The sequence below is a fragment of the Ascaphus truei genome, chromosome 5 (assembly GCF_040206685.1).
Source record: "Ascaphus truei isolate aAscTru1 chromosome 5, aAscTru1.hap1, whole genome shotgun sequence".
In the NCBI taxonomy this organism is placed as follows: domain Eukaryota; kingdom Metazoa; phylum Chordata; class Amphibia; order Anura; family Ascaphidae; genus Ascaphus; species Ascaphus truei.
In genome coordinates this window covers 95,667,258-95,679,612 of record NC_134487.1, presented here as the reverse complement: position 1 = coordinate 95,679,612, position 12,355 = coordinate 95,667,258, and the positions used below count along the sequence as shown (strand labels likewise).

Here is a 12,355-nt window from a genome sequence, read left to right as displayed (position 1 = left end):
CTAGTGGGGTAGATGCACAATCTCTGCTGGTCCTTGCTCCCCAGAGCACGAGTAGAACGGGAGCTGCTGGCCCATGCAGTGCTTTTGCAAAGCGAAACTAAGCATCAGCTGGGCGCTGGCACTCTCCTCCGTGTGGACGGCTCAGCCAATGAGGCACTATTTAGGATTTACCTGAAACCACTCGATTTTAGTCCCTGATGAAGAAACCTGTTGGTTTCGAAACGCGTAGGACATTCTGGACAAGTGCTCTACCTTTCTACTAGCACCCTACTGCGCGAGCTGTCTGAGTTTGAACGGCGCCGAAATCGGCGACTCCCCTTGGTGACGTCATCAACCAGGAAGTGTTCCCCACGGAGGAGAGTGCCAGCGCCCAGCTGATGCTTAGTTTCGCTTTGCAAAAGCACTGCATGGGCCAGCAGCTCCCGTTCTACTCGTGCTCTGGGGAGCAAGGACCAGCAGAGGTTGTGCATCTACCCCACTAGGACCCTGCACCAGAGATATCAGCGTTTCTACCCCTGTGAGGACACCTATTCCGGCCTCCAGAGGCGTTGGGTAACATATCCCGAAACTGCTTGTTGTTACTGCATCTGATGTACGCACATTACTCACCCATTTATTGTTTATGTGAATATCATTTTTAATGCACTATGAGCGTTGTGCGCTGTGTCTTTTTTGTATTCTTTCCAACAGCAACAATAGTTTAGTTCCATCATAGTGGTTACTGCATTGTGTAAATGAATACATGCAAAGCAGGAAATGTGACCGAATGCCTTATTTAGGACCTAAAGAGTATATTTTTATAGTTACCACATTTATAATGTATGTACATCTAGGTGCAAATGCCAAAAAGGATTACTTGTTTTTTTGGTGGGACAAAACTTGAAGTGTTGAAGTATCTTTCTGTAAGTGAATGCACATTTACATTGTTAAACAGAATTTCACGTTCAGTATGTGCTACAGTCCAGTAGAAGATTGCTTTTCAGAGCAGTACTTTTTGTAGCCTGTGTTGTACGGTTGTAGCAGTTCTAGACAGATACAAACCAGACATATATTTAATTCTACCAAAGTTCTTCATAGATGTGAGGTCCTGAAAGATCTTGAAACACCACAGGTCTCTACTTCAGATGTGCTATGTCAACTCCTGTTTAACAAACCAAAATATGATCTGTTCTTAAGAACAAAAGCATCTTGTCTGCCTGTGTGAAATAATTCAAAGTGACCATGCTGACTGCATTTTAAAGTGTTATTCATGAATTGTGGACTGCTTTCTTATATTGTAACTATGTTTTAGATTGATGTTGGAACACGTCCAGACGTTCATAGGAGAGATCCAGTGTCAATCTCTGAATGGGATAGCAATATGGATTCCGAAGGAAGAATCCTGAATGTGGACCACATGACGAAAATTATATTTAAAGGGGTAATTTCATTTGTAGATTGGCAGCTGCATTTTATGTAGTCAATCATTTATTTATATTTTCTTATTTCAGTGGCTCCTGTTCTTTTAAAAGTTTTTTTTTTTTGCTTCTAAAAACATAGGTTACAGTCATTCTTCAGTAGTTATTCCCGGCGGAATATTTTATCTAAAGGTTTTGCTTAATAAGGCTGACCATGCAATTTTGTCACACTGTAGAATTATAATTTTTGGCCAGTTATACATGTGCTCTTAGCAAAAGTTGACTAGCATGTATGTTCTTGGTATTTGTAATACTGATGCATATGGTGCTTTTGGCTTTTTTTTAACATTTTATGTAAAGTTGCAAAGTTATATGGGATTGGATAGCTATAAACAATTTATGTGAATATTAGGCTACAGTGCACGCCCTCTGATTCACCCAAAGGACTCAAAAGACTATTGTCTTGAGTTAGAAGTAAATCCGAATTGGGGAAAAATGTGCTACAAAGCAAGTGTACAAAATGGGACCGTTTTAATCCCAAAGAAACTTTAATGTCGGTATTTCTATTAATTGTATGCACTAATTTAGATGTTTTTCTGTGCACTACCCCTCTACTGTGTTTCTTTATGCAATTATGGAGATTTTGCTTTTTAGTCATGATGACCATTATCTTTTCAGATATCTGTTGTGGTATCATCACATCTTTTCTGCTATTGATTGCTCTGTAAACTGCCTCGTTACACTGACAACCTATCCCTGTATTTCCATATATCCATGGCCCATGTCCATTTTCTATTTGATGGGCACAAAACTGTAGTCCTAATCACGTTAAACCTTTGTGCTTCTGCGGCTTTGGTTCACAAATATTTCACTTTAGCATTACATAGAAACCTCAATCTTTTTGTCAACTCCAAATCCGTGTACTTTCACTTCTAATACATCTGAAATGTCACGAAGACGACACTACTGCCCTTCTCACAGTGAACCCTATTTACCACAACTGTCTGTCTATATCTAAGCACATCATATAACCACTTTACAACTCAATGTTCAAATCTAAAGCCTTAAACCTCAATTCAGCCTTTTCATTTAAAGAGGTGTACAGTGTACACTTCCATTAACAATGCTTCTGAGTTTTCAGTGTTTCTTGATGCTGTGGGTTTTCCTTATTGCTAGTTATTTTTATCATAGTCATCTGAAACCTGTTTTGGTAGGGTATGATTAAATAAACATAACCATGTAATTGGTTTATTAGAGCTGAAAATAGCCCAGAAGGCAGAGAGTGGCTTAGATACCACCCTTGAATTGATATTGTTTGAAACAGCAAGTGTATCATGAATGTGCTTTATTTCCTATAGGGGCTCTGTCATGCTCTGAGAAAAGAAGCTTGGAAATTTCTGCTGGGCTACTTTCCTTGGGACAGCACAAGGGACGAAAGAGCCAATTTGCAAAAAAGAAAAACGTAAGTGTTTACATCATTATTTTCATAGATACAATAAGTTGAGGCGTTAGTAATGTTGATCTGTATGAAATGTGTATTTCAAAGGTTGGTAGTATATACGCTGTTTTATAACATAAGAACAGAGGATAGGTAATTGCAACCATTCACATATAGAAGATATCACTTGACCGTTTGCTGAATTTGTTTGACGACACTGGTCTGACAATGGATGCTAAAGGAATCCAGTAGATTAAAAAGGTTAGGATATTTTACAATAATGTGAGTATCTACCCATCACTGCATTACTACCAATAGGATGGGAGCTTCTGGTTGGTAGTACATTTGGAGAGATGAAGGGTATTGAATTTATACCAGTCATTGATATGCTTCAGTTTAGGCCAGTACATCATTACTGTTTATAAGGCAAATTTATATTTATTTTGTAACTTTTCTTACTAACTAATTACTGCTTGGTCATTTATTTCACATTTGCTTATTTGTAAAGCATTTAAATATAGAATTTAAGATCTGCTTACTACTGCCATTTGATGTGGTAAAATTAATTTCACGATTTGTCTATCCCAAGCCCAACTAGCTCATTTATTGGCCTCCTCTGTTAATGTCTACCATGTTATACTAATGGAAGTCAGTACAGAAGGATTCCTGCCTTTTTAAAGTCAGTTAAAGCTACCTAATCTGATGTGATAAGCAGAAGAGATTGGGGTAATTGAGAGTGAGGAACACAGTAAGCAAGAAGGCTGCTCACAACCCTCAAGCGAACAAACTGAGTTTAAAGTCTTCTGCAGCCTATTTCAGAGGCTGGCAAAAACAAATGCAGTGTGCATGTACATCAAGCAGGGAATCGGAGCACAAGGTAAGCAGGAGCAATGACACAGGAGCCCTCAACCAATTTTAACATGACCTTCTGTAATGCATTTTTGTAGACTGCACCTAAATTAGATGATTCCAGAAGCTAAATGCAGATCAGGGGCTAGAATACTGCACACTGTATAATTTTTTTTTTTATAAAACAAAACCCTTTCAAATCTGTCAAAAAAACAAACATTTAAAAAAAAAAGTAATTTCTTGTATGGGATTCTAAGCTATACAGCAAGAAGGTTAGCATGTTTAAATAAACACATTGTCAACTACTATTAGTTAATTATTAGTATTACATTTGCTTCTAACTACAATATTAAATGATGACTGAAAAGTCTTGTCTTGTACATGCATTTTCTGTTTTTTAAAGAAGATGCCTTTCATGTTGATTCCTTTGCTGAAGAAGTTGCTTTCTGCCCTTTTTTGGTCTTTCTCGTATGTTTCCCTATATGTTTTCGAAAGGTCCCGGTTGTAGGTCTGGGATGGGTGTCCTCTCTAAGGCCTCGGTCCCGCTGCGCTCGTTGGCGCGGGCGGCAATGTAGCGAGTTCCCCACCAGCAGGGGAATCCTCGCGAGCCGGTCCCGGTCCCCCCTGGCGGCACAGCTGACTACACGCTGTGGCGCGTCAGCCGCTGGAGACACCAGAGAATGGTGTTTCCTAGCGTTGACGCGTGACGTGTGTGGCTGTGAGCCAATGGGGAGGGGAGGCTTCGGGAGGAGGAGAGGCTTCGGGGAGCGGGGAGGAGTGTGGAGTGAAAGCAGGTGAGTGCCTTTCTCTGTGTGTGTGCCTGTCTGTGTGTGTGTCTGAGTGCGTGCGTGCCTGTCTGTGTGTGTATGTGTGTGCCCGAGTGCGTGAGTGCCTGCCTCTGCCTGTGTGTGTGTGTGTGTGTGTGTGTGTGTGTGTGTGTGTGTGTGTGTGTGTGTGTGTGTGTGTGTGTGTGCGCGTGAGTGCCTGCCTGTGTGTGTGCGCGTGTATGAATGAGTGCCTGCGTGTGTGTGTTTAAACTTACTTTCCAGCTCCAGCTCCAGCCCGAGTCCGTGGAGGGAGAGGGGGGGGAGAGTAGCGGGTCCCTCCGCTCAAGCCACGCCCCCCCCTCCCTGTCAAACCGCCCACCACCCGCCCACCTCCCGCTCCGGCTCCCGCTCCCTACAGACCGCATATCGCGGTCTGTGTATCTCAGCGCACCGCCTGTCAGCAGTGCGGGTGCGCTGACTCTGGGAGCGGGGCCTTAGCCTAAGTTCCTACACGCACTCTAGTACTGAGTGTTCTTGGTGAGCAGCACGTTAGAAAAAGTTTGAAAATAAACATGGTCCAAAGTGATTTACATTAATAGTAAATAAGACCTGAATAGGGGAATATGTTACAAAACTGGTGCACAAATCTAAAAGTCGACTTTAGGGGGGGAAACAATCCCTGTCCTAAACAGCTTGTCATTTATATTCCTTCCGTTTTGAGTCTGTGCGCCATGGATCCTTGGGGTTCAGTGAGCGTTTGCCAGAGGTCTCACAAAACCTATAAAACATATGACCTATAACTTGCTGTGTGGAACTTTTATTTTTTTGGCTAGAATTTAGAATTTTCCAAAAGGTTAAGGAGTGTTATATTTGTATTTTGATATACATTTTATTCAATATAAAGAAAATATAAATTTTATTTTGTAAATCTGCACTTTTTACAAGTCTAAAAAGCATACTGTTAATATGTCAATGGTGAGCAAGTACATGCTTGAGATTGCCTAACCATAATTATCCAGTCTCTTGAACCACCAAAACCATAATTACTTTGCAAATAACATCACACAATTGTAAGTCAGCACCAGTAGGATTCACTTTATCATAAACGCCTAATCTATTTTTCCTTAATTATGATAATTAAAATGATGCGTGTATAGGTTGTGTAATTAAATTTTGCCTGCTCATTCTAGAACACAATGTGCACGTAACTGCATAAAATACTCATTGTTCTTAGTTACTTCAGATCAAGCTTATCGGTTGTATTCAAGGAATGAAAAGCACTGTTCAGGCATTCCATCCACATCCTAAATATACGAGTTTGAGACTGCAATGAGACGGGCCTTTCTTACTTTTATGGTTCATTACATTAAATTGCCGTCTTCTGCAGGACAGGGTGATCAAAGTGCAAAATGAGGAAAGCTATTTCAAGCATAACAAAATCTTCCGTTTCTTCCTTAATTCCCTGAACTTCTTTTTTTCTTCTACATTGTGCTGTACAAGTAAGACAGGAAATAATCTTTTTCTCCTTATATTTTGATTGGACCCTATTTCTTCTTCATAATTGAAGTGCCAATTTGCAGTGTTTTCTGTTGTCTGATTTCAGTATCTACAGAGGAAAGAGGAGTTGTAAATTGATAATAAAATGTATCTTTAAAAAAAAGCATTCAGGTATAGTGTGGGATTCTTTATTCTATCTGTGCAACCCCCTTTCTTTTTGTAATTCTATTGTTGAAAGTGCTCAAATTGTATGTCTTTGGCAAGGCATTCATTTGTTAATTGCTTGGTGATTCACCTAATTCTTTTATAGAGATGAATACTTTCGAATGAAACTTCAGTGGAAATCAGTCAGTGAAGAACAAGAGACGCGGAATTCGAGATTGCGAGATTACCGAAGTTTAATAGGTATCTACGGAGGACAAATGTGTGCAATAGCTCAACCCATTAAGTACTTCAATTATGTATGGGCAAAATTAAATTGTTTGGGCCCTTATGCAGAGGAGGGTTAAACTCACCGACAACTTGCTGTATTTGAATTTGGGAAGATCATTTATAATCTATGTTTTTTTTTGTTTTTTTTAGTCCTTGTTGTTTTATTTTACTTATTAGTTCTTGCACTGAATTAAATGAAGCTACCCTTAGGTTCTGGTGGCTAATACTAGGCTTCATGAACATTTTGTCCGCCCCAATTAAGAATAGTACTTCAAACAGATGACTCCAAATTGCAAGGGACAGCTATACCCAGTTATGCTTTAACAGCTTTAATTACACTTGGTTGCGATGCTGATTATATATTGATTTAGGATACAAAACCAGGTATGTCTAATGCTGTATCGTTGGAACCAAACCACACTGGGACTAGGCGGCCAGTGCAGAACTATATAGTGGTGTTAGAAGAAATAAATTTTTGTAAACCTTTTTTAAGAAGGGTATATTTGCCATTTTTGCCCTGGATAGCGAGGCTGTACAGATGTAGCTGCACTAACTTGTGAGATGTGATTCAACGCATTTTTAAGGTTCCTCACGTGTGTGTGTGTGTGTGTGTGTGTGTGTGTGTGTGTGTGTGTGTGTGTGTGTGTGTGTGTGTGTGTGTATATATATATATGGGAAAATGCTGTAATGACAACGCAAAGTCAATTATTGTTTTTTCCATTCAGGCAGCAAACAAAATAAATAAGCTCTGTATATGTATATCATTTCCATAACTGTAAGGTTAGTCTGCTGTGTGAACTGCCACTAATGTAAAGGAGATAATAGTGGTGGCCAAATGTGGTTTTGCTTGGAAATCGATCATAACTAAAAATAGTGCTTGCACAAAAGACTCTGCTTCCTAAACTTGCTATTAAAAGTAAATGAATGGTCTCTGGCACAATTATGTGTGTTGTACACCCGGCAGATATTAATTCTCTTGTATTGTGATAATGTGTTGAACACACAAATAATCACCGAGATTACATAAAGCCCGCAATAGTTGCACTCAAGGTAGATAACACTACAGATGAGTGTCATAATACTGAGGCCCAAAAATAGCCTAATCCCCTAGTGGGGTCAGCCGCAGAAGATCACACTGAAAATAATAAAGTTTTAATAATCAAAGTTAAAAACCGACGAGACACCATAAAAATGCATGGATTAAAATCCCCAAGTAGGTGGGGGAGAGAGAGAGAATAGGCGATGTAAGTATATCTCAAGCCTGGATCACCATAGCAAGTAATGGTAATAGGGCTGAGAGTTCGATACACAGACTGCCACAAACTGTGTGGTACCGGAATAGCATAAACTCTGTACGAATATACAGAAATGAAATAACGTTTATACTCCCCAAAGGACACAATATATCTCATCTGTTGGGTGATTATACGACCTGTATACCGTGTGTAATAGGTAACTTAGCTGACAGCCGCAGCCCTGGGAAAGAACCGGAGCTGATCTCGCCTCCAAACACCAACCGCATGAACGTCAACGTGATGACGTCACGCGTATCTTCTGCGGCTGACCCCACTAAGGGATTAGGCTATTTTTGGGCCTCAGTATTATGACACTCTCACCTGTAGTGTTATTTGTTTTACTCTGTGCCCAGGACATACTTGAAAACGAGAGGTAACTCAATGTATTACTTCCTGGTAAAATATTTTATAAATAAATAAACCTTGAGTGCAACTATTGGGGGCTTTATGTAATCTCTGTGATTATTTGTGTGTTCTATGCCTTCCCTTCTCCCATGCACCAGGTAGCTATTGTTTATGTTGTGATTGTTTGTGTGGTGAACGACGTGTTCTCTGTGTACCATATTGTGATAATATGGTAATGTAAGCCAAAGCATGTTCTAAACCAAAAGGAACTGCTTTCAAAAATGCATATTTTCTTTAGTGATTAACAAACAGAGCTACTTTTTCATATTGCGCCCCACTTTATCTGGTGCGTCATGCTGTTAATTTCACTTGGCATTTTACATAAATTCAAAGTTTTGCAATTAAGCTTGGCCAGCTAAAGGTAAAAAATCCCCATCCCCAACATGTTTGATCATGTTTCCTATTATATAAAGATATATTTCATGAAAGAAATTACATGTTTTAAGTAGCACTGGCCTTTACATAATCTTAAGAGTCTCTAATGTATTCTTCACTGGCATTCACAAAGTGTAGCTGTCATGCTAAGCTCTTCAAAGCTTGGTGGATAGAATTATATCAGCATATACTGCATTTGGTAGATTTGGGTCCAGTGAAAATTTGCTGTTTTTCTCCTCATATTTAATGTAATTTTCTTTATCCATCATGTCAGAAAAAGATGTCAACCGTACCGACCGAACAAACAAGTTTTATGAGGGCCAGGATAATCCAGGATTAATTTTACTCCATGACATTTTAATGACATATTGTATGTACGATTTTGATCTAGGTAAGTCGATGTCCGTGTTGTTATGCAAAAGTTTTCATTTCCATTGGTTCACGTAATAGGATTAGAACATGTTGCACATTTCATTTTTATTTATTTATTTTTTTAAAATCTTTTTACAAAATAAAAAAGAATAAATTACTGGATGGATTTCAAATGAATGTGATCAAATGGTAAAATATGTTCAGAAAAATAAACGTATCTTTGATCAAAATTGGGTTCATCCCAGGACCAAAACCAGACATCTGTTAGTGTTGGGTAATATTTTAGACATGATTCTAAACATAGTAAGCTATAACATTGGAGACGTTTGATTTCCTGTAGCTACTCTGTAATGCAGGACCTTAATTGGCCAAAATTCCATACGCTTTCCCTAATCACGATTCTGTTTGTCTGACAGTAAAGCGTCAGGCTACGTGAGGGGAAGCCATTGATGGGCCTCTTCCTGCTCTCCATTAGTCTCTCAGTTGATCTTGATTTTTATTTTTAATTTCCAAAGTAGGCAATGTTGTCTTTCAGCGTAATTACATTTATTTAAGAGCAAAGATAGAATTTCACCTTTTTAAAAGAGGCAATCCAAGCGGCACTTAAAACGACAACAAATATATATTTTTGTTTTTTTTAATTATATGCAACCTTTGATTATCTTTATTGTATACTAATTACCTAAGCTACTGATCGATTTGTTCTCCTGTGATCGATCGATCGACAGCCATCCTGCTTTCAGGGTTCACTAAATGGGTGCCTTTCAGTTTCAATCAATCCCTCGGTCAGTATAACTGCAGGTACAATGTATTCTTATATTACTAAGGTAACATGATCTATTGTTACAGTTTGTAGCTCAAACTGCTGGAAATATTGGCAACAAATTATCACATATAGGAAAGTGTTGCAAATATCTTGCACTGCAGGGAAAGTGCTAACACTTGCTATAGAAATCAAAGGATAGTTAGTATATTAACTCGTTAAAGACATTGAGTTGAAAAAAATAAAAATTGTAATGTAGTAAGTATTATCTAATACTACAGAACTGATTTATTTAAAATTAAAAAATAAACCATGTAGGATATTACATGGATTGCTCCTTTTTAAAGGGTGTAAATTGCCAAACAACATTGAACAATGGAGCATTCTTCAATGCTTTGTTGGCCTCTCTTATTCTTTTCATGCCAAAATGCATGAGTAGCTTTTGTAGGTAGCTTTCTTCTTTGCATACACAATTGATTGTGTTGCGCTTTTAATTAGAACCTAGGTGTAAAGCTTTAGAAGATGGAGTAGCGCAAATGGGTACCCATGTTTTCCTTTCATCCTATTTGTCATCTGTTAATCCTTTCGCTTCTGGGTGATTTATTGTACATTGCATAACAATGTTCAGGTGGGCCTGGTAGCCCTTTCAGCAGTGCATGTGTTAAAACGTCACGATTGCATGATTTATCCAGATCCCTTCTGCTGTAATGAGAAATGGATTGTAGAGATATTATCAGGCTGACATTCAAATCCTCCTCTCTGTGGCAAAGACTTCAACTGTGACGATAATGTTTAATCTGTTGTCGTTTCAGTCTTTTCCTTGATCATGACAGACAACAAAGGCAAATAAAAGAGACATGGAGAAAAACTTAGATCTGATTAATTATTATGGCAATTTATTACTAATGGGGGGAAGAGGCAAATTAGTAAAACATGTTTTTATTGTTTAATTTAATTTTTTTTATTCTAGAATGTATTGGAGGAGCAAACCTGCAATAAATTGTTTGAGTTGTACAGTGTTATGTTTTATTGAATTGTGTTTTGTGTTGTTGCACTTGTACAAATAGCTTTTGGTGCCAATGGAGACTGCAAGCATCATGGTGCCCTATGTAACTCTTTAAATGTTTTATTTTTAATCAAGCTATTCCTAACCTCGTGTTTTTCTGTTTGTTCTAGGGTATGTGCAAGGAATGAGCGATTTGCTTTCTCCAGTTTTGTATGTGATAGAAAATGAAGTTGATGCCTTTTGGTGTTTTGTATCATACATGGATCAAATGGCAAGTGCAATGATTCGAATACCTATAAATAGTTGTTCCTTTTTGCATCTCAATGTGGATTGTTTTTTTTTTGTTTTTTTTTAAAATCCATTGTGTTGACAAGTCATAGAAATATTAATATATTGCTAAAAATGGGTGTTTTCTGCAATTAATAGTGTAGTTATGGAGATGAATACTGCTTTATACATGTTTGACTCGTCTCTGCAATAGAGCAACCCTCGTTACATCTCCTGCACTGCATGATGTATACCACATTACTGGATTCACAGGAACATTATCCCTCAATGTTGAATACCTGTAGGTAATCAACTGAAGTCTTCACTGAACATGGATTAGTGATTACAAATATTTAAACCTTGAGTGTGATCATTTCTTTCTTGTCCTAACTATGCCACCAATAAGGTACACTGACATTTTTCCCATGTGCTTGTTCACACGCCCAGCGTTAGCTGTCACCATTTACTGTTTTAAATGTAACCTCCTACATAAGAAGAGGGTTGAAAACACCTGCAATAACAACATTTCTGACTTGACCTTTGTTTTCAGATCTTCATATTATTATTACTATTACTATTACTATTATTATTATTTTAAATAATCAACAAGGTTTGGCTAACCATTGACAGGTTTCCTCAAGCATAGAATACATATTTAAATGACAAAAATATATAAGTATGGAATTCATAGGCATTCTGAACAGGCCATGCAAGTGAGAACCCCATAATATGTTGTAGTTTTTATAATAAATATGCTATCTATCTGTACACAATATATATATTTATGTTTGTATGTGTGTACATATACATACATACACACATACATACACACACGCATATCCACCCCCCACGCATATCCACCCCCCCACGCATATCCACCCCCCCACGCATATCCACCCCCCACGCATATCCACCCCCCCACGCATATCCACCCCCCCACGCATATCCACCCCCCCACGCATATCCACCCCCCCACGCATATCCACCCCCCACGCATATCCACCCATTACACACACGTCCACCCATTACACACACGTCCACCCATTACACACACGTCCACCCATTACACACACGTCCACCCATTACACACACGTCCACCCATTACACACACGTCCACCCATTACACACACGTCCACCCATTATCTACCCAATCTACCCAATCACTCTACTCTTTCCTAGATCTGTCTCAGCATCTCCCCTCATGAAATCCCTCTCCTGGCTTCCGATCAAATCCCGCATCTCACACTCCATTCTTCTCCTCACTTTTAAAGCTTTACACTCTTCTGCCCCTCCTTACATCTCAGCCCTAATTTCTCGTTATGCACCATCCAGACTCTTGCGTTCTTCTCAAGGATGTCTTCTTTCTACCCCCTTTGTATCTAAAGCCCTCTCCCGCCTTAAACCTTTTTCATTGACTGCCCCTCACCTCTGGAATGCCCTTTTCCTCAGTACCCAACTAGCACCCTCTCTATCCACCTTTAAGACCCACCTT

At 38.9% G+C, this 12,355-nt stretch overlaps 1 protein-coding gene across 1 annotated transcript in view; it reads left to right on the top strand.

The window, feature by feature from the left end:
• The window catches only part of TBC1D15 (TBC1 domain family member 15), a 69,493-nt gene that overhangs the window by 33,511 nt on the left and 23,627 nt on the right, over positions 1-12,355 (top strand). Inside the window, exons 8-12 of the mRNA XM_075600231.1 lie at positions 1,292-1,420; positions 2,756-2,859; positions 6,259-6,353; positions 8,730-8,846; positions 10,767-10,867. Of these exons, the coding sequence (XP_075456346.1) occupies positions 1,292-1,420; positions 2,756-2,859; positions 6,259-6,353; positions 8,730-8,846; positions 10,767-10,867 (546 nt within the window). The remainder of the gene's footprint in view (positions 1-1,291; positions 1,421-2,755; positions 2,860-6,258; positions 6,354-8,729; positions 8,847-10,766; positions 10,868-12,355) is intronic.